Source organism: Mixophyes fleayi, chromosome 4 (genome assembly GCF_038048845.1).
Source record: "Mixophyes fleayi isolate aMixFle1 chromosome 4, aMixFle1.hap1, whole genome shotgun sequence".
Classification (NCBI taxonomy): domain Eukaryota; kingdom Metazoa; phylum Chordata; class Amphibia; order Anura; family Limnodynastidae; genus Mixophyes; species Mixophyes fleayi.
The window spans coordinates 13,022,539-13,046,183 of NC_134405.1; the positions used below are offsets into that span (position 1 = coordinate 13,022,539).

Genomic DNA, 23,645 nt, shown 5'->3' on the forward strand with positions numbered 1-23,645 from the left:
TGGGATATTAAAGTACCCCAAGATAAGGGAGCCAGGTGGGGAAGTGATCAAGGAATTGACATACGGGACCAGGAGGACAGTAGATATTGGCAATACAGAGGTGGGCTGTGTGGACGAGGCGGATGGAGTGTAACTGGAAGGAGGAGAAAGAGAGGGAGGGTTCAGGGGGAATAACACGGAAATAGCAGTGGGAGGAAGGTTTCAAACACCACCAACTTGCCGGCCCCCAGGTCTAGGTGTTTGGTAGAAAGACAGGCCCCCAAAAGAGAGACAAGCGGGAGAGGTGGTCTCACCAGGGTTTCAGTGTTGGCAAGCAGTTTGTGTGAGCTAAAGACAAAGAGTTCATGAATGTAGGCCAATTTCTTACAGACTGACCTGGCATTCCAGACACCACAGGATAGAGGAAGAGGAGAGATGTGGATGAGGTTGTTGGGGTTGCTCAAGTGCAAGGGTGGGCAATTTTGAGCATGGGGCCTGACATGGAAAGATGATTGAAATGGGACGAGAAACAGAATTATTACGCCACCTCTCATCGGGAAAGGGGAACAACAGTTTGAAGAGGCTGTTTTGGGGGAGCATGAATGACGGAGAGGCAGAGTGATGAGAGGAATAGATTTTGATGAGGGAAGAAGGGAAGGGGCTAGGTAGTAAAAAAAAAGGAGCAGAGAGAACAGCAGCGAGGGGGATAGGAGGAGAGAGGGAAAGATGAGGGAGGGGCAGTGAGTCAGAGCAGGGAAGAGGAGAGGTATAGGGAAGATGAAGCAGTGGCGGATCCAGGGGGGGGCATCGACCTGCACATAGTGTGCAGCCGCAGGCAGCCTTAGCTGTCAAAAAGGGGGCAGGGGACTAAATTGATCGCCCCTGGTAAAGTAAAAATCTAGATCCGCCCCTCATATGAAGGGAAGCGAGAGGGCAGAATATAGGAAGGTTGAACAGAAGGGAGAGAAGCAAATCATCATAAGGCTAGAAATAAGCATGATGCAATTGAAGGGAGAGAATGCAGGTAGAAAAGTGGGGAAGATAGATAATAGGATTAGCGAGGGAATGGAAAGTAGTGATGAGGGATGGGTGAGTTAAACACAGATAGGCATCACGGTGACATTTGCCTGGCGTGGAGAGGGCCTATACAAGATTAAGCATACTAGAAGGTATAGTGAGGGGGCTGTGTAGGATCACTGTGGTAAGGAGAGCTGGAGAGCCAGTTAGAGAGGTAAGTAGAGCAGCAAGTGTGGGATTGCAAGAGACAGCAAATATAAGTCATAGTAACAATGCAGCTGTGAAAAGCAAAGTTTAGAAACAGTTCAGCAGGGAGTGACCAAGCCGTGCACAAGACAGGTGCATGAGGTGGAGGAAACCAGACAGGTGCATGAGGTGGAGGAAACCAGACAGGTGATTGTTGGATGTTGTCTTCATGAAGCTGTGTTTCCAGGTAGAATGTTCCCCATTGTGTAACTCTTACTATGTTATATAAATCTGTACATATATATTACACAGCCTTTTTCTATTTATTAAGTAGGGTCACAGAGTCATATAATAACTTTCTGTAGTTAAACCCCACTAATCTCAAACTACAAAAATAGTAATAAAATTTTTAAGCAACAATAATTTTATTATCATTTTTGGCCAATCACCCGATACACGACTGTTCGGCCTGATATTACATTAGTGTGTACACTGAAACGAGGAACGATGGTGGTTCCAAATCCCATTGTAGCGTTTCATTTGATTTTTAAACCGGACTAAAAATCTTACAAACCAGAAAAACCTGGCGCAAGGATAAATGATGTTGATGTTGCCAGGTGATTTCATCAGAGGAAGTGATGAAATCACCCGGCAGGTGAAGAAACGCATCAGGTGACTTGGATATCTCACTGAGCCGCTGAACACCACAGCTCCTTGACCCTCATACCACACACATCGATCCCCTGGAGGTTGTTCCATCTTTAGCCGTGCGATCCTTACCAGCTTGCGGTGGCTCGATTGTGCTAGCCGCATTGAAGCTTTTTATTTGGACCGGAATTTACAGCCACGGCTTAACCACAGGCTCCATGGAGTTCCATTACCATATGAGGTGTGTGCGCATACAGACCATACTGCAGGACTGACATCGGACCAGGTCTGTATTGCGCTAACTGCTCATGCAGAAAGTGACATCTATTACCTGTAAGAGTGCGCATCATTTGAAATTAATGGTGTCTATTTACCTCTGGGATCCATGTGTAATATTCACTGAAGTGGTACTTATTTGATCAACGGTGTATTCATCCTACAGTTAACATCAGTGTGGCCACACTATATTCACTCGGCTCCACTCAGTGTACCTATCACCGGGTCATCGGACATTGATTATTTTATGCTGTGGGACATTTTCGGTTGACCATCTATTCATCAGTATATATACCTACCATACTGGACGATGTAGACCATATATCAGCATATTATGCTGTGATTAGCTTTGTTCTGTGTTCACTGGCCAGTGAGGATTTTTATACATGATTTGTTTTTAATGAAGTTTTTTATTTTCACCACACGGATCCATTAGTGTTTATGTGTGCATCAGCAGTCAGCGCTGTTGTTTGTTGTGTTGGACTAAAAATCTTGTTCAACGATGTAATGATGTTGTGGAATTAGGTCTGTGTGAGATATGTGACATTGTGTAATAAGTTGCGTGACATGATACCTACTACTGAATGAGTACTATGCTGATTATGGGCAACCCGCGGGCACCTGTGGAGTTGGGCGACCCGTTCGCTGCGTGCCGGGTCTGTTCCGTGATCTTTCTGCATGACCGGAGACTCCCGGCTCAGACAATGGCCCTTACTGTCAGAGAGAAGGCGGAAGTGCCGCTGAAGGATCTGGCAGAACCTTTCCAGGGTACTAGGCATGAGGCACTGTACACACTTCTACCCTGTCGCGTCAGCATCTTACTCAGCACCCGCCCAGCTGCTCAGTCGCCGCCACAATGTTCTCCTCACATGCACCACCGGGGAGGGAGAGGGGGAAGGTTATGTTTATACCTTCCAGACTGGGCAATATTATGTAATGATATTAATAATGCATCTATAAGTAGTGATGGTCAGTATGACATGACATCTCGCTTACATTATCGCCCACTACTCGGCATGTTCATTGCTTGGAGCTGATTTGCAGGTGGACGCACTTCCTGTAAGTAAAATCATGTAAGTGTGTACGCATGAATCAGCATGTTGATCAGGACTTGTAGTCGTTGGCAAAATCGTTTACGATATAGCATCGGGAGAAATTTTATATATATATTATCATTATCAGAAGCTTTTTCCATGAAATACAGTACATTAATATACCTTACACAGACAGCAACATTACATAATACATTATTAAACTAAATATAATTATACAAAGGTCAGACATCAACTAAACAGATTACACACAGATCACCTGGTAATGCAGATCAAGTTATTTACTGGACAGTGAGTAAGAGTAATGGTGATGTCCAATGTGAAGCAGGGCGTGTCAGTAGGTCCCACTGCGCTTCGCGAGAGATTATAACCGGGAACTAGCAGGGACGCACGGAGGATTGTCGGGGGGAGGGGGGGGGGGGGGGTTTCTCCCCGCCGACCCAAAAAAAAAAAAAAAAAAGAAAAACAAGAGAGTGCTGCTGTCCTATACAGCAGCCGCGACGCTGTCTAAGAAGCGTCTGCGGCGGTGCTGTATACAATACAGCACCGCCACGGACGCTTCTTTGACAGCGCCGCGGCTGCTGTATATGACAGTGGCCACTTAGTTAGCGCAGGGGGGTGGTTTCTAGACTCAGAAACCCCCCCTGCGTGCGCCACTGACTAGGATGACACGATTTGCTGTGAATCATATCATAAGGCCCCATAATATATAATGGTGTATTTAATGTTGTATATATAATAGAGTATTATATGGTATATAATATATAATGATGTATTAAAAGTAATATAATGGGGTAAAATAAAGCACAGTACACATATATACACATATGTATATATAGGAGATACCATGTATATATTATAATATATAATAGTAATAGTGCTTATATAGCATACATTATATAGGAACATCACTGTGGTATGAACTCACCCCTCCTCTGTTTACACTAAATAATCGAGCCAATGGTTTGCTATATTATATGACAATAAGTGTCCTCAGTATAGGAGCTCAGTGGCCATTTTCTTGTAGTACTGATGAATATCAGTCACTGGAAAATACTGTTGGAAAATTAAGAGAATGACATCATATAGGAAGATAAAGCAGAACTATGTCTGACTTGGTCCACTGTAGTCACTAGAATGAACGAGTTATAACCTATTAGTGTGATTACTTCAGATGAGCGGCGGCCATTTTGTTATAGTTTACAGACCCCAAAATCGTTTCACATCATTTCCCAGCTTAACCGGGTGACGCTACGGAGGGGGCGTGGTCACAGTCTCCAGACGCCATTTTATGTGGTGGAAAACGTGACACGTTTGCAGGTAATTTATTATATACATATTATATTATTATTATATAAAGGGGAGGGGTCTGTACAGTGATATATGAGGAGGAATAATACAGATCCCAGCACACACTGTATATTATATCCATATTATATTATGTTATTATTATATAGAGGAGAGGGGTCTGTACAGTGATATATGAGGAGGAATAAGGCCGCTCCCAGCAGACACTGTATATTATATCCATATTATATTATGTTATTATTATATAGAGGAGAGGGGTCTGTACAGTGATATATGAGGAGGAATAAGACAGCTCCCAGCACACACTGTGTATTATATCCATATTATATTATGTTATTATTATATAGAGGAGAGGGGTCTGTACAGTGATATATGAGGAGGAATAAGACAGCTCCCAGCACACACTGTGTATTATATCCATATTATATTATGTTATTATTATATAGAGGAGAGGGGTCTGTACAGTGATATATGAGGAGGAATAAGACAGCTCCCAGCACACACTGTGTATTATATACATATTATATTATGTTATTATTATATAGAGGAGAGGGGTCTGTACAGTGATATATGAGGAGGAATAAGACAGATCCCAGCACACACTGTGTATTATATACATATTATATTATGTTAGTATTATATAGAGGAGAGGGGTCTGTACAGTGATATATGAGGAGGAATAAGACATCTCCCAGCACACACTGTATATTATATCCATATTATATTATGTTATTATTATATAGAGGAGAGGGGTCTGTACAGTGATATATGAGGAGGAATAAGACAGCTCCCAGCACACACTGTGTATTATATACATATTATATTATGTTATTATTATATAGAGGAGAGGGGTCTGTACAGTGATATATGAGGAGGAATAAGACAGCTCCCAGCACACACTGTGTATTATATCCATATTATATTATGTTATTATTATATAGAAGAGAGGGGTCTGTACAGTGATATATGAGGAGGAATAAGACAGCTCCCAGCACACACTGTATATTATATCCATATTATATTATATTATTATTATATAGAGGAGAGGGGTCTGTACAGTGATATATGAGGAGGAATAAGACAGCTCCCAGCACACACTGTGTATTATATCCATATTATATTATGTTATTATTATATAGAGGAGAGGGGTCTGTACAGTGATATATGAGGAGGAATAAGACAGCTCCCAGCACACACTGTGTATTATATCCATATTATATTATGTTATTATTATATAGAGGAGAGGGGTCTGTACAGTGATATATGAGGAGGAATAAGACAGCTCCCAGCACACACTGTGTATTATATACATATTATATTATGTTATTATTATATAGAGGAGAGGGGTCTGTACAGTGATATATGAGGAGGAATAAGACAGATCCCAGCACACACTGTGTATTATATACATATTATATTATGTTAGTATTATATAGAGGAGAGGGGTCTGTACAGTGATATATGAGGAGGAATAAGACATCTCCCAGCACACACTGTATATTATATCCATATTATATTATGTTATTATTATATAGAGGAGAGGGGTCTGTACAGTGATATATGAGGAGGAATAAGACAGCTCCCAGCACACACTGTGTATTATATACATATTATATTATGTTATTATTATATAGAGGAGAGGGGTCTGTACAGTGATATATGAGGAGGAATAAGACAGCTCCCAGCACACACTGTGTATTATATCCATATTATATTATGTTATTATTATATAGAGGAGAGGGGTCTGTACAGTGATATATGATGAGGAATAAGACAGATCCCAGCACACACTGTGTATTATATCCATATTATATTATATTATTATATAGAGGAGAGGGGTCTGCACAGTGATATATGAGGAGGAATAAGACAGATCCCAGCACACACTGTGTATTATATCCATATTATATAGAGGGGAGGGGTCTGTACAGTGATATATGAGGAGGAATAAGACAGCTCCCAGCACACACTGTGTATTATATACATATTATATTATGTTATTATTATTATATAGAGGAGAGGGGTCTGTACAGTGATATATGAGGAGGAATAAGACAGCTCCCAGCACACACTGTGTATTATATCCATATTATATTATGTTATTATTATATAGAGGAGAGGGTTCTGTACAGTGATATATGATGAGGAATAAGACAGATCCCAGCACACACTGTGTATTATATCCATATTATATAGAGGGGAGGGGTCTGTACAGTGATATATGAGGAGGAATAAGACAGCTCCCAGCACACACTGTGTATTATATCCATATTATATTATGTTATTATTATATAGAGGAGAGGGGTCTGTACAGTGATATATGAGGAGGAATAAGACAGCTCCCAGCACACACTGTGTATTATATCCATATTATATTATGTTATTATTATTATTATTATATAGAGGGGAGGGGTCTGTACAGTGATATATGAGGAGGAATAAGACAGCTCCCAGCACACACTGTGTATTATATCCATATTATATTATGTTATTATTATTATATAGAGGGGAGGGGTCTGTACAGTGATATATGAGGAGGAATAAGACAGCTCCCAGCACACACTGTGTATTATATCCATATTATATTATGTTATTATTATTATATAGAGGGGAGGGGTCTGTACAGTGATATATGAGGAGGAATTAGACAACTTCCAGCACACCCTAGACCTGATTCATTAAGGAACACATACTGAACGTACCGTGAGCTTTTTTAAAAAAAACATACGTAAATCAGGTACACACACATCCGACAAGGAGCATATCTGAACATATGTGTGGTGATGATTACGGGCCTCTTTCTATTGTCATTGCTTTGAGAAAAAATATAACAATATAACCACTAAAAGTAAAAATCATACAGAAAGCAGTGTATACTAGTATTCTACGTAGGTAAATACACTTGCGTAAGGTAGCATATCGCATATCCGTGTCGCCTCCCATGGAGTGAATGGCCTGTGGGCTTCCTTCACTCTGGGCCCATGATCATGGTTGAGTAGCCATCCGGCTTCACCCTCTTGCTATTTGCCAACTCACCTGTGCATGTTAGTAGATAGCCCATACTTGCCGACTTTTTGAAGTTTGTGTCCGGAAGCTCCCAGGGGGAAGTGGGAGTTCGGGGGTGGGGCTAAACAAATTGTGTCATTTTGGCTCCGCCCGTGACCTAAGGATGCAATCGCATCTTTTTACAGCAGGGAGGGCGGGGTCAAATGCCGAGATTTTCTGAGAATCGAGGCATTTTAGATCTAATTCTGCGTACTTCACTAGGAAGTGGGCAGATGCGGGGACTGCAATACTCTCTCCGGATTCCGGGAGTCTCCCTGACATTCCGGGAGAGTTGGCAAGTATGAGACACTGCACTGCTGGAGCTCCTGCAGATAACACCAACGTGTCCCCTCAGCGAGCAATCTGCATGAGTGATTTGTTCAGAGAGGAAGCCGCAGGAGCAGATCTCCTCTACGGAGAGCACAGTTTCCGCGGCAATGGGACATAGAGAACAGCTCACTTTCTTAAGTTGAGCGACTTACCGAGATCCCCCTAAGCGGTTCTCTCTAACATGTGAGTACACCCTTGACTGGCGGACGACTGCACCACAGGTCTCCTACAGGGGAGAACATCATTAGCGGTTCCAGAGCTTGCATGAGCATGAAACTGTTAGTGCATATCTTACTTAACATGAGCTCAGTTCCTGGGAATGGCAGGGGGTCTGCATGCTAAGCACATGAGACCGGCTTTCCTACTGCTAAGCAGCCATTTTCTTTAATAAAAAAAACAGTCTGGTGCCATTTTTACAGAATGCTGTATATGGCCCTGTATTTCCTTTAGGTACAATTTATTTGGAATCCATGCATTAACCCCATGTGACTGGTGTATGCTATTTCACAGTCTGTCTGAGAGAGGCTTCCAAGACCTAGGGATCCACTGGACGGTCACTGCCTCACTATACCTGTGTTACATGTAATACTAAATCATCTTGGGGACACACAGGCAGGCTCCGCTGCAGCAGGTCTCCTTTATCAGAGGGAACAGCTTGTGCAGCTATAACACTTGAGCGGTGAATAGAGCTCTATGCATGGTATAGTTGACTTCCAAGAGTCCCCTGAAAAGTCTGTGCAGAATTTTACTGATGCCATATATAGTTCTGAGTTATCTTTTGGACAGTCTGACCTGGATGCCCTTTGTATGGGGTGTGAGACGGAGTTTTGTGGTCAGCGCTTTTCTGCAACAGCATTTAGGGCCATGAGGGAACTGCTTTGGCTACATCACTGACAGCATCCAAATATGAACTCACTCGAGTAATGTCTCAGACCAGTGAGGTAGATGTACCTTTTTCCTTCTCAACACACATGCCTGCTTCACAACTAGTGGTGACCACTAGTGAGGTTTTCCAGGCAGACGTGAGTCCGCTTAGGGTCTGGCTAGGGCTGCTTCCTCATTAGAAGGTCTTTTAAGCTGCCAACAGAGGAAAACAGACTGATGCCATATTCCTGAGCCAATACAGGCCTTTTGTTTCTGCTTCTGAACACTCTCTTTCGAGGTGAACGGAGAGTTAGTTCTGGGAAAATGTATTTAATTTTTTTCCCCCATTACCATCAGTCTACTATCGGCGGACTTCTTCAGGGTGATTCCTCCTGTTGCCCACCTCTCTACAACCACTGCTTTACCTAGCTTCAGGTCAGCAGGTATACAGAGTGTAATTTTCTCCTTCAGCTGCAGGCATTTTTTGTTCAGATCGATCAGGTCATTGGACGGGGTATTCTTGACTTTCGATAGGGATGGCACTATTGGCCAGGATAACTGATGTTACCATTTTTTGAAACCTCAGGCATCTTTGATTGCAGTTTCTTTTTTGTCTGAATCTTCTGCTCCAGGGCCCTCTTTGGTGCCCCTTTTTTTTGTCTTCTTGCGCTGCAGGGCTACTGAAACCGCGATCCTCCATCCGGGGGTCTCTTCCTTCTAGCTTGTGCATACGGTGATATTGGTGTGGTTAACCATTCCTCTCCTATGTTCTACCGTGTATGGAATGCTTGTTTTCTGCGGTGTGGAGGTCACAGTTTTCACACTTTGCGTTTACAGCTCCAGACTTGAGTCACTTAAGCCAGACTTTAATACACTTGACACTTCCTTTTTCTTGGGGTGTCCTGTTTGGATTGGAGCTTGACAACATTATTATTCAGGCAACAAGAGGAAAAAGTGCTTTCCTTCCAGTTAATGCTCCAAAGCCAAAGGTGTTCAGGTTTCGCTCCCTCAGTAGGGTTGAGGAGTCCGCAGTGCAGAGGACAGTCACCCACCCCCTGTTGTGGTTGGCTCTGTGGGTGTCAGGCTTAGTCGGCTAGGCATTTAATTGATGCCTGCAAACAAGCACTCAGCATAACGGGCGTTTTGCCCACCCAAGATACACAGTGTGGGAGCCCTTCTACTCCTTCTAGGATCAGTGGTTTCAAACCACTACAGATGCCTAGGTGACGGGAATCATGGGCATGGGGTACATGATTGATCTTGTCAGGTATCCCATCAGACGGTTCTTTTCCACAGGGCTTCCAGGAGGTCGCTGAAAGCATCTTGCACTTTGAGAGCCCATCCACTCCCTTATTTCTTCAGGGGTGGTTATATAAGTTCCGGACACACAGAGGTTTGGCATTTTATTCCAACCTCTTTCAGATTTTAAAACCTGATGGTTTGTTCAGGGCGATCCTGAACCTCAAATTTTTAAACACCCAGCTGTGGGTGCCCAGATTTAGGATGGAGTCTTTGAAGTCGGTATTTGACAGCATGAAATGTGACGAGTTCATGGTGACTCTGGACATCAAGGATGGGTATTTACATGTTCCCATCAGGGAGTGCCATCAAGGTTTGCTGTTCAATCAGAACATTGCCAATTCACACCTCTTCCTTTTAGTCTCAGCACGGTCCCATGGGTCTTCACTAAGATCATGGCGATTCAAGGGAGTTACTATCATCCCTACCCCTTCGCATCAAGGCCATCAGTGCTTCTGTTCCATGTCCAAGTGACAGCGAAGTCCCACAGTTGGCTCCTCAATTTGCATTCATCCATGATTAAGTCAGAATGGACAAAACGCGTTTGGGGCTACGATAACAAGCAACTTTGTTTTGACCTAAACTGCCCACCGTAGCTGCACGGCTCAGGAACACTTCTGTGTTTCAGGCAGTTACATCCACAACACGCAGAAACATCGGAGTAAGTGACAAGCTGAATTCAGACTGAATTAAACCAACAAGCCCAGCACAGGACCATATGGAGAGAATAGGGTAAGACTCCTATTGATTCTTAACGATTGCTGTTATTAATTCAACTTGCTAAATCGTACTCTCTGTACGCCTCCTCCCTCAGACAAAAGAGCTATAATCCCTTCAAGCAGCAGTGCTGCGTTCATAGAATTTACTTGAACTATTGTTTCTTTATACTACTATTGACACCCAACACAACGCTAACCACACACACTAAATTTGTGCAAACATCATCCACTACATTATTTATTATTTAATTTTATTCATTACTGTATGTAATTTCATTGTTTTTTTTTTCATTCTTTACATTTTATTTCATGTCTAATACAAATCATTTTATTTGTTTCTTGTGCACAAATGTGCATATATTTATTTTTGCGCTCTTTTTACTGTGAATCAGAATTTGGACCTTATATGAGCAGCATATTTTTCACTGTGAGCGTTCTACATATGTTCTGTAGATTATAACAGCCAGGACAGTTTCAGAGCTTATAGCTTTGTCCTGTAAGTCTCCTCTTCTAGCTTTCCATGATGATAGAGCGGTTCTTCGGACCAAATCTTCTTTCCTTCCTAAGGTGGTGTCCAGATTCCACATAAATCAGGATTTTGTTATCCCTGTGCTGACCAGGTGTAGATCTTCAGAAACTGAAGCTTCTTTTCATTCTCTGAATGTTGTCAGGGCTTTACTTATGTGTGTAAGGCCCAAGATGTGTGCGGGACTGTAGATCTTTTGGTCCTCTAGGATGCGCATTAGAGGGGCTGTTCAGCCTCTAAAGTTACAATTGCTTGATGGATTATAGGTGTAATCCATCAGGCTTGTAGTGGAGCAAGGCAGCCTGTTTCAGAGATTCTTTTGCTCACTCCACCAGGTCAGTGATGACTGAGAAGTTGTGTCGGGCGGCTACCTGGTCCTCTATTCACACTTTTACCTGATTCTACAAGTTCAATACTTATGCATCCGGGGATGCCAGTTTTGGGAGAAAGTTGCTTCGTGCCATTTATATTCTAAGAGTCCTCAATGTACCCGGTGTACTCTAATGGATGCAGGAGAAAATATTATTTTTATATTTATATTAAATTCATTTCTGTTTGGGGGACAGCAGGCGCCAACCCTTGACACCCTAGTTTCTCTTTTTGTGTGAAATGTTGTGTTTGTTTGTTCAGGAGTATGTTGTTGTTCACTTCTCTCTAGTCGTTTCTCTCTCTATTTGTCTCCGTTTCTGTGGAGCTTGGTTAAACAGAGTGGATGAAGCTATGGGCAGCTATTAGGATTATTAAAGTGCCCGCACACCTGGATCTCCTACACTGAACCCCAATGTACCAGGTGTCTCTCAATGGACTAAGAAATGGTTTTAACCTAAGTATAAAAATCCTATTTTTATTGTTTTGTTGGTGATATAGAGTGAAGACCTGACTGATATTAAGATGGAAGATATAGAGGCTGAAGATGTGACTGATCTTAAGGTAGAAGTTATAGAGGCTGAAGACGTGACTGATATTAAGGTAGAATATATAGAGGATGAAGAAGAAAAGTATGTGAGGGGTGATCAGCAGTGTAAGGAGGAGGAAATCCCTACAGATATCAGCACAGGTGAGTAATTAACACAAAACAAAAAATAAAAGAGCGCATATCACTTAAACCAAATAAAAAATACCACCCTAAATATATTACAATTCATAAAATATTTTATTTCAAACATATACTGGACAAACTACATATTACAATATAAAATTCATATATTAACCGAAGTCCAAGTGGATTGACAAAAAGGACTCAATAGGAAATTTTTGTTGTTATATATTAACCCTAAAGTGCATTTATAGGGAAATCCATCTGTATTATTATTATTATTATTATCATTTATTTGTTTGGCGCCACAGGGTTTTCGCAGCGCCTTACATAATACGAACAGTAGACCATACAGGGTAAAACATCACAGAACAATAAACACTAAGTACCAATGCTTCGGAAACTCCGGGCAGACATATGGAGTGAGGGCGGAGCAGAAGAGTCGGTATGAAGACAGGAGGGGAGAGGGGCCCTGCTCATACGAGCTTACATCCTAAGGGAGGGTGGACAAAACGGGCATGAAGGGAGGCAGTGATGCAATGGAGAAAAAGGGACCAGGGGAGAGGAGGGAGAACAAGCAGAGTGGATGAGGGGTTAAGTGGATGGTTGGTAGGCTTTCAGGAACAGGTGAGTTTTGAGTGTCCGTTTGAAGGAGCACAGATTGGGAGCGAGACGGATGGAGCGAGGGAGGTCATTCCAGTGCAAGGGGGCAGCTCGGGAAAAGTCTTGGACTCGGGAGTGGGAAGAGGTAATGAGAGTGGAGGAGAGGCGGCGGTCGTTTGCCGAGCGCAGGGAGCGAGCGGGAGTATGAATGGTAAGGAGGTTAGAGATGTAGGGAGCAGTAGACTGGGAGAGAGCTTTGTAAGTGGTAGTAAGGAGTTTAAGAGGATTCTGTAAGGGAAAGGGAGCCAGTGTAAGGCCTGGTAGAGAGGGGAGGCAGAGGAGGAGCGACGTGAGAGAAAGATAAGTCTGGCAGCTGCATTGAGTACAGATCGGAGCGGGGCGAGATGGGAGAGAGGGAGGCCAGTGAGGAGGAGGTTGCAGTAGTCCAGGCGGGAGATGATGAGTGCATGGATGATGGTTTTGGTGGCGTCTTGTGAAAGGAAGGGTCGGATGCGGGCAATGTTGCGCAGTTGGAAGCGACAGGCTTGAGCAAGGGATTGGGCGTGGGGGCAAAAGAGAGAGAGGAGTCAAGGGTGACACCCAGGCAACGGAGTTGGGTGACAGATGAGATGGTAGTGTTGTTAACAACGATTGAGAGGTTGTGGTGAGAGGGGAGTCTGGAAGGAGGAAAGACTATGAGTTCCGTTTTGGAGATGTTAATTTTGAGAAAGCGTGAGGACATCCAGGAGGAGATGGCAGAGAGGCAGTCAGATACACGAGAGAGGAGGGTGGACGAGAGATCAGGAGAGGAGATGTAGAGTTGAATGTTGTCAGCATAAAGGTGATACTGAAGACCAAAGGAGGAGATGAGCGCACCAAGAGAGGAAGTGTAGAGCGAAAAGAGAAGGGGGCCGAGAACAGAGCCCTGGGGGACTCCTACTTAGAGGGGCGTGGGGGCGGTGGAAGAGCCGGACGTGGAGACAGAGAAGGTGCGGTTAGCAAGGTAAGAGCAGAACCAGGCATGGACAGAACCAGAGAGGCCTAGAGAGAGAAGAGTTTGCAGAAGGAGGGGGTGGTCCACGGTGTCAAAGGCCGCGGAGAGGTCGAGGAGGATAAGTAAGGAGAAATGACCCCTGGATTTGGCTGATAGGAGGTCATTGGTGACTTTAGCCAGGGCAGTTTCAGTGGAGTGGAGGGGGCGGTAACCAGATTGGAGAGGGTCGAGGAGGGAATTGTCTGAGAGGTATCTGTTGAGACGACAGCAGACTAACTGCTCAAGAAGTTTGGAGGCATAGGGGAGAAGAGAGATAGGACGATAATTGGCGACGGAGGAGGGGTCGAGGTTGGGTTTTTTGAGGATAGGAGAGATGAGCGCGTGTTTGAATGAGGAGGGTACAACACCAGAGGAAAGTGATAGGTTGAAGAGGTGTGCCAGGTAGGAGCAGGCAGTGGGAGAGAGAGAGCGAAGTAGGTTAGAGGGGATAGAATCAAGAGGACAAGTGGAGGGAGGAGAGGAAAGAATGAGGGAGCGAACTTCATCGCCTGTTGTGGGGCTGAAGGAGCTCCAGAGTTCTTTGTTAGAGGGAGGTGAAGCAGTAATGGCAGCGGGAGAGGGGTTGGAGGAGGAGATGTTGAGTCTGATGGCTTCAATTTTGGAGGAAAAAAAAGTGGCGAAGTCATCAGCTGAGAGGGACCGGAGGGGGGGGGGGGAGAAAGGAGGGAGTTAAAGGTGGCGAAGAGACGACGGGGATTGGAGGACTGAAAGGAAATGAGGGATTTAAAGAAGGTTTGTTTAGCCAGGGAGAGGGCAGAGCAGAATGAGGAGAGGATAAATTTAAAGTGAAGGAAGTCAGCCAGGGAGCGAGATATCCTCCAGAGGCGTTCTGCAGTGCGAGAGCACTTTTTAAGGAAGCGGGTGAGTTTGGAGTGCCATGGTTGGGGGATGAGACAGCGTCGGCGGATGGGAGAGGCAGGGGCGACAGCGTCAAGGGCAGTAGTGAGGGAGTGGTTGTAGAGACAGGATGCCTGGTCAGGGCAAGTCAGGGAGGGAAGGGGAGAGAGGAGAGAATCAAGAGTGGAGGAGAAGGAGATGGGGTCAATTGCATCAAGGTTGCGTCTGGTGAGGGTGGCTTTAAGCGGGGGGGAGCAGGGGAGGAGGACAGAGTGAAAGAGAGGAGATGGTGGTCGGAGAGGGGGTAGGGAGAGATGGAGAAGGCTGAGAGATCGCAGAGATGCGAGAAGACAAGGTCGAGGGAGTGACCAAGATGGTGGGTGGGGGAGGAGGTCCACTGGGTGAGACCAAGGGAGGAGGAGAGGGAGAGAAGTCTGATAGTGGAAGGGTCTGAGCAGTTGTCGATGGGGATGTTTAAGTCCCCGAGTATGACGGAGGGAAGGTCAGAGGAAAGGTAGTGGGGGAGCCAGGCGGCGAAGTTATCCAGGAACAGTGAGGTAGGGCCAAGGGGGCGGTAGATGACGGAGACCCGGAGATGGATGGGGGAGAAAAGACGAATGGAGTGAACTTCAAAGGAGGAGAAAGAGAGGGAAGGTACAGTAGGAATGACCCGAAAAGTACAGCAGGGGGATATGAGAAGTCCCACTCTGCCACCAGGACGTTCGTCCGGTCTGGTAGAGTGGGTGAAGGAGAGGCCACCATAGGAGAGGGCGGCGGGTGAGGTGGTGTCAGAGGGAGTGAGCCAGGTTTCAGTGATGGCGAGAAGGTTAAGAGAGTTGGAGACGAAGAGGTCGTGGATGGAGGTCAGTTTGTTACGGATGGACCTTGAGTTCCAGAGGGCACAGGAGAAAGGGAGGGAAGGATGAGGGGAGATGTGGATAAGATTGTCGGGGTTGCTGGAGCGGGGGGATGGGTGTGAGTCGGACCGGTGAAGGGGGCTGGGAGAGAGGTTGAAGGAGTGAGGAAGGGGGATGGGATTGTGCGAGAGGGACAGGTGGCGGTGGCCCGGGGAGAGGATAGGTATAGGAAAGGAGCGGGGCGGCATATTGAGATATGGGGGACGGGAGTGAGAGAGACGAGGCAGCAGGGGCCGGAGGAGAAAATTGAGCTAGGTAAAAAGGGTAGCAGAGGCTGGAGGAGAATTGGGCTAGGTCAAGTAGAGACTGACGGGGCAAAGAAAGGCAGCACGTAGGAGAGTAGAGATTAAGGAGCGGAGTGAAACAGAAGGGCAGTAGCAATACAATGAAGACAAAGCAAAGTGGGGAAGAGCAGCAGTAAATCAATGGGACAATGTGTAGTGGAGGAGAATGAAATAACAATCTAAACAATAACAACCTAAATGATGAAGACAATATGGGAGAGAACAATAAAATAAAGGTGGAACAAATAAATTTGATTAAAATTAAAATAAGCACATTAAGTTAGAGATAAAGATAAAAATTGATGGTTAGATCAGATAAACACAAGAACAGCAGTGAGGGGCTACGGAGAGCCCATACAGGGAAGCTGGAGGGATAACTCAGGAACGGGGGAGTCCACGGAGGATCCCGGTGGTTGCAGGAGTCTGAGTAGTCCAGGGATCCAGCAATTAGGAGGTAGGCGCAGGATCAGAAAAGTCCTGGGGGGGTTGAGTGATCAGGATGGATCAGAGTTCCGGAGGGTCAAGATAACCAGTTCAGAGCAGAGTTCAGACCCGGAGAGGTACGAGAGTCGGAGGGTCCAAGGGGTCAGGAGTTACGGGGAGCCCGGTGGGACCAGGTGGGGTCATGAGGAGAGGCGGGGTGGGAGGATAATGGATATAAACAGGCCCTGTGTTGGTGATTAATTGACCAATTAATGGTGGATGATCCTGATTTATTTTTATTTTTTTTATATAAAATCAACCATATGCTGGGGCAGGGGCATGAGAAGCAGCCCTGAGTGGGGGTTAGATCCTAGAAACTAGGAGGTTGAGGCCAAAGGAGCCACGGAGACTTCAGGGGAGCAGGGACCCACGTGGAGAGGCAGCTGGCGGAGAGGGACACAAGGGGTTAACTGAGTGCCGCAGCAGGCGGGGTGTCCGGTGGAGCAGGCCGAATCCGCGGCCTGTGATCAGGTGAATGCAGGGGAGGGGAGAGCGGGCTCACCGTTTGTTGCTGACGAAGATCACCGGAGATGGAGCAGCGGGACACATGGGCGCGTGCCGCTGGAGGGAATCAGGAGATCCAGGAACAGGATGAGCAATGTACCCCCCGGCGATGTAGCGCTCGGCACGTCCAGCACTTTCAAAGCTGGCCCACGTGGAGGCAGGAAGCAGCACTGGAAGCAGGCTGAGAACAGGCGAATGGAGCAGGAGGAGGAGCGGCAGGAGACGGCAGCGTGAAGGCGGCAGGCGGGTCAGGCATCAGGTTGGAGGTCGGGTTGCGGCAGGAGACGGCAGCGTGAAGGCGGCAGGCGGGTCAGGTATCAGGTTGGAGGTTGGGCTGCGGCAGGAGACGGCAGCGTGAAGGCGGCAGGCGGGTCAGGCATCAGGTTGGAGGTCGGGCTGCATGTAGAAGGTACCCAGGGGCAGCGAGGCAAAGTACCCCAGCCATCAGCAGCACCGCTCGGTGGAAGAGGTGTAAAAGTTTCCTCAATTTGAACTCTAAATAGTTTTCAAGAAAAGTCTTAAAAGGTGAGGAAAACTTCAAATATTAAAGTCAATATTAGGTTCCACCACAAAGATCAACTCTCTAATATTCACGGAGCTAGAGTGTTAATGGAACATATAGTCCCAGAGTCTGTTTTAATGGGAGCAGTCTTTAGATGGGACACATAGGGCTAGATTTACTGAACTGCAGGTTTGAAAAAGTGGAGATGTTGCCTATAGCAACCAATCAGATTCTAGATTTCATTTATTTAGTGCATTCTAAAAAATGACAGCTAGAATCTGACTGGTTCCTATAGGCAACATCTCCACATTTTCAAATGCGTAGTTTAGTAAATATACCCCCTAGTCTGTGTCAGCAGTCTCTCACCCTACAACCTTCAGCTGATCAAATGTACTGGATTCACTCTTTTCTGTTTTGTATAACTTTATCCACAGTTTTATTTACCTGTCACAATGCTATTATGTGCATATGAGACTATTTGTGAAGGAGATTAATTCACTAGGTCGCTATGGTAGTTTCATTCCTGAATACCACTCATTATTATGCTGTAGATGTATAGCACTATGCCGGATTGTTAGATTATATTAGCTTTGATCTCACTTACATAGTTGTAGCAGTTTAGTGATCCCCACCAACATTGCTGATTTATGCAGTTGAGTCTCTTAAAAATTGGCGTCCTCATATGCTTAACATTAACATATACTTCACATCTCGCTTTGTCTAGGTAGTTACTGATTGAAGATTGAGGACTCCTAGGTTGAAGCTTCAACCAATTTTAACATTACTGTATTTTTTATCACTATTATTTTAATAAATAGATTGTGTACAAATGCACGGTTTGGTAAAGGTTTTAATGAATATAAATACATGTTGAGATTTTAATTAATCAATGTGGACCGAGAAGAGTGTCTCCATATCAGAAACTTGTCTCATTTCTCTTGTTTACTAAGTAATTTCTGGGAGAGCACCACCCATGAATCGAAATTAAGTGGATTGTCAGTGACAGTATAATAATAGAGATGTCTATTGATGTTCCTGTGTGGGTGCCAACTTTTTATGTATATTGGTTGCTATGGGCAACACCTTCACTTTTCCTTTTTAATAGTTTGATACATTTGCTCCAAGATGTCTATCTCTAAACATTTTTTTCCCAACAGATGAACACAAAAGCAGGAATACCTCAGAGGGACAACTCATTTTGACTCCAGAATTTAAAACAGAAGATCGCAACATCATACGAGATTCTCCAGGAGAAAACTCCATTAACCGAAATATACATCCAATACTTCTCAATGCGGATATATCATCCGATCCCTCTATTCATGAGGAATGTTCTTCAGATACTACATCTCATGGAGATGATAAAATATTTTCCTGTTCTGAAGTTGATAAATGTTTTATACCTCAGTCAGTCTTTGTAAGACATCAGAGAACTCACACAGGTGAGAAAACATTTTCATGTCCTGAGTGTGACAAATGTTTTACACGAAAATCACAACTTAATAGCCATATGAGAATTCACATTGGCAAAAAAACATTTTCATGTTCTGAGTGTGGGAAATGTTTTACATATAAATCACATCTTGTTACACATCAGAGAACTCACACAGGTGAGAAACCATTTTCATGTTCTGAGTGTGGGAAAAGTTTTAAACGAAAATCATGTCTTGTTACACATAAGATGAATCACACAGGTGAGCAACCATTTCCATGTTCTGAGTGTGGGAAATGTTTTACACGAAAATCACAACTTAATAGCCATATGAGAATTCATACTGGCGAGAAACCATTTTCATGTTCTGTGTGTGGGAAATGTTTTACATGTAAATCATATCTTATTGCACATCTGAGAAAGCACACAGGTGAGGAACCATTTTCATGTTCTGTCTGTGGGAAATGTTTTACATGTAAATCATATCTTGTTGTACATCAGAGAAGGCACACAGGTGAGGAACCATATCCATGTTCTGAGTGTGGGAAATGTTTTTCGCGTAAATGGAATCTTTATCTGCATCAGAGAAGTCACACAGGTGAGCAACCATTTGCATGTTCTGAGTGTGGGAAATGTTTTACGTATGAATCACAGCTTGTTACACATCAGAGAACTCATACAGGTGAGAAAGCATTTCTATGTTTTGAGTGTGGGGAGAGTTTTACATATAAACTACATCTTGTTACACATCAGAGGACTCACACAGGTGAGAAACCATTTTCATGTTATGAATGTGGCAAATGTTTTACACGAAAATCACAACTTAATAGCCATAAGAGAATTCACACTGGCGAAAAACCATTTTCATGTTCTGAGTGTGGGGAATGTTTTACATGTAAATCATATCTTGTTGTACATCAGAGAATTCACACTGGCGAGAAACCATTTTCATGTACTGACTGTGGGAAATGTTTTACACACAAATCAAATCTTAGTAGACATCAGAGAAGTCACAAATGAGCAACCATTCTCATGTTCTGAGTGTGGGAAATGTTTTACACACAAATCAAATCTTAGAAGACATCAGAGAAGTCACAGGCAGAGGCTTATATAATATGATTTGTATACTTTTTATTCATTATATAGTTTCTAAGTAGTTTAAAAAATGCACTGTACATATATGGACATGATATTCAATTAAGTTAATAAAACCTGTAATTGCTAACCAGGACGACTTGTGTTTTTAAATATTATTTAAACCAGGGAAAAAAGTTAAGGAAAGGAATAACCTGAATAAGGTTTGGAGGGAAGAGTATGTGGGGGAAAGGTGGGCAGGTGCATGAAGTTGGTTATCAATAAATGTTCCATTATTTTATTTTTCCCCTTTTGTGGTCCTTATATAGGGTTCTGTATTGTGTAATTTCCTTGAATTCCATGCAGTCATTTCATCGTTTATTAAATGCTCCCAAAGTGATCTGTTGACACAATAGTCAAAAGAGAAAACTATACCCGAATCCAGTTGCTGATAACCTGAGATTTGTCTGGGAGACACTTTTAGCTTCAATGGACCCCTGTTAGGGACTAGGATGCAAGTTTTTGGAAATCTGTGTGGTTCTGGCATAAAAGCTCGTACTGACACTGATAAGCAATAACCCAGATTTATTATAACATATATTTACACCGACCATCTACAATATTAAAACCACTGACAAGTGGACCCACAGGCTCTATACAGTGTTAAAAGTTAGAATTAGGGTAAAAAAAACAACATGAGATCCTCCCTCCTAATCATATTAACCCTTGTATTACCAGCCTTGGCTGGTAGTCGAAACATCAAGGTGGGACAAAAAGCGTGGGATTCCCCCAATCTTACAATAACCAGGACTAGGCAAGCCAGCCGGGGCTGGTGGCATTATAACAGGGGATCCGTAGAGTGGGGTCTCCCTGCCATAATGACACTCAGCCCCAGGCCATTCAGCACAGGGCTGGATTCTCTAGGCAGTTGGGCCCCACCGCTTGGGGTAACCAGCCCTGTGATGAAAGCACTAGGGCTCTTCCTACACCCCTGGGCGGTGGGTGTGGAGTAATAAAATGGTTAATAATGGTCAAAACACTTTGTGGAACTACAAGTCCCAGGCTGCCATTAATAGGGCATACTGGCACTTGGAGAGCCACAAGGGCAAACGTGGCCTGAGACCCGGGGCTCGCTGAGCCACGTAGGACCACAAGCAAAAATTTAAATAAATCACACACCTCTTTTAAACTATATAATTTTATTAAAAATAATAAAATTATTTTACTTGGGGACTCGTATCGCCGGTTAACTCTCGCGATTTCTGGCGATTTTAAATCACTCAAAAAATCGCAGCTTGATGCATTTACCCCTACGTCTCCAAAACTGAAAGTGGATCCCAAGCTGCTTGAAAACCCCCAGATGACTATTAGCTGGGATTACTAAATCTGAAATATAGTGTCATAATGACAGCTGGTTTCTGTATAAATTACACGGATGAGTGGGTAAGGATTAATCTTCCCTGGCCTCTACTAGGTGGGTAGGCCTACATAGGCCATCCTGTTAGCCAACTTTAGGCTATTATGGTGCCCAAAGTGTGCCCCACCGCTCTCTGGGGTACCGAGGTGCTGTCACAGTGGTGCTGCAGCTAGGGCAAAAAAAAGACAAAATACCAATCCGGCGGCTCCCAGGCAGCACCCTCCTTCTTGTTCTGTTCTCATCTCATCCCACATCTTCAGTGAGGAGCCGCACAGAGAGGAGCTGGTAGAAAGAAGACAGAAAAAAGAAGGCCAAATAAGGTAAGTAAAATAATGGAGAGGAAATAGTGATAGGAAACAGCGATGGAGGGGCAAAAGAAAAAATGAGGGCGCGGTGCAATGGTGAAGGGGCAGTGTGAGCATGAAAGGTCACAGTGTAATAGTGAAAGGGCAGTGTGAGCATGAAAGGTCACAGTGTAATAGTGAAAGGGCAGTGTGAGCATGAAAGGTCACAGTGTAATAGTGAAGGGGCAGTGTGAGCAGGAAGGGGCTCCGTGTAATAGTTAAGGGGTAGTGTGAGCAAGAAGGGTCACAGTGTAATAGTTAAGGGGTAGTGTGAGCAAGAAGGGGCTCAGTGTAATAGTGAAGGGGCAGTTGTGAGCATGAAGGGGCACAGTGTAATGGTGAAGGGGCAGTGTGAGCAAGAAGGGGCACAATGTAATGATTTTTCTACATATTGTTCTTTTATTTTGTTTGATTTTTATCCCTCTTAATGATAGCTATAAATTGTTCTTTGAAATATAATTGAAAAAAATATAAAAATATTATTTTCCCTTGGATTCATGTGTATTATTTTTGCAAACATCTTAATTCTTAAAATAAAAGTATTTCTGTTCTGATCTATCATCATCATCATCCTAAATACTTATGTTATTTTGACCCAACTACTTATAAAACAGGACTGCTTTGTAATTATTTGGTGGGGTGCTTTGAAAAACCCTAAGGGTGCCAGGAACTGAAAAAGTTTGGGAATCACTGGGCTATTAGTTAAAAATTTCCCTGCCCCCATGCCAGATAGAGCCCCCAGCTAATAGATGTGGACTATTAGTAATAATTTATATTTGGCAAGGTGAGCAGAAAAGGCAGCAATCTGTCTCATGTTGCCGTCACTTACAGTTTATATTACAGCCACGCATGTATCTAATAAACTTCAATGCAATTTTTTAAAATTTACATATCTGTAATTAAAATAAAGTTAGATGTTTCATGGATAACATTCTGTTATCCTTCACTTTGAGATTGACACATTTCCAATAAGATGTAATTCGAATTTTCTTTGTTACCCTGAAAATATCCCAAACAAGTTTTGTCTCCATGTCAATTTTCCAGCAGATAGGTTTTACTATTTAAACTTTATCAGCACATGAAAATAGCTTCCAATGCAAGGCTCAGTTAAACCTGAACAATAGTAACGTGATCCTCTGTTAGCATAAAAAATATATACTATACAATGAATACACTTAAGTAATACCCAACTATTTGATCAAAAACAAGAAACAGGCTGTTGGTGGGATGCATTGTGACTATATTTCCATAAATTTTTTATTGATATACATTAAAATGATTCCATTTCTTTATTGCATTATCCAAAATGGAGAAAGCAGCCAGCAAAACGCATGTTGGCGTTTATTAGAATGCAAGTTACAACCAATCACTTGTGTGTATGTGTGTATATATATATATATATATATATATATATATATATATATGTGTATATATATATATATATATGTGTGTATATATATATATATATATACAAGTTAACCTGTGCATGATACTCATGCAGTCTAGTCAAATCAAGCTACTTCAGGTGTTGTCATGCATTTGGGCCTATCCCAGGCCTCCTCAGGGGAAGAGCGTTACTTCCCGACGCAAGCGCCCTTTTTTAACGTGGTTTTGTCCACATGTCACCACCTCATCATTTTTCTCCATCACCTCATCCTTCTCCTTCATCAAGCTACTTAAGGTGTTAAAAGCTCCCCAATGTCACCCCCGGCAACCACCAACCACTCCCAACTGTCACTTCTCCTTCAAGAAATATATAGGTCAGTGTATAACTCTGCCCAGCAGGTGGCGCTGCAGCTTGGTTTTTTTTTCCCCACACACGCCACTAGGCATTTATATAGTAGATATATATATATATATATATATATATATATAAGAAAAATAATAAGCAGTGACGGCGCTAGGTGAA

The 23,645-nt window shown here is 43.6% G+C and overlaps 1 protein-coding gene across 1 annotated transcript in view; it reads left to right on the forward strand.

Annotated features, from left to right (window-relative positions):
• Positions 1–20,130, forward strand: part of LOC142151059 (uncharacterized) — a 59,671-nt gene extending 39,541 nt beyond the window's left edge. Inside the window, 2 exon segments of the mRNA XM_075206351.1 lie at positions 18,627–19,914; positions 19,916–20,130. Coding sequence (XP_075062452.1) covers positions 18,627–19,914; positions 19,916–20,015 — 1,388 coding nt within the window. The 3' untranslated portion in view covers positions 20,016–20,130.
• The last annotated feature ends 3,515 nt before the right edge of the window (positions 20,131–23,645 follow it).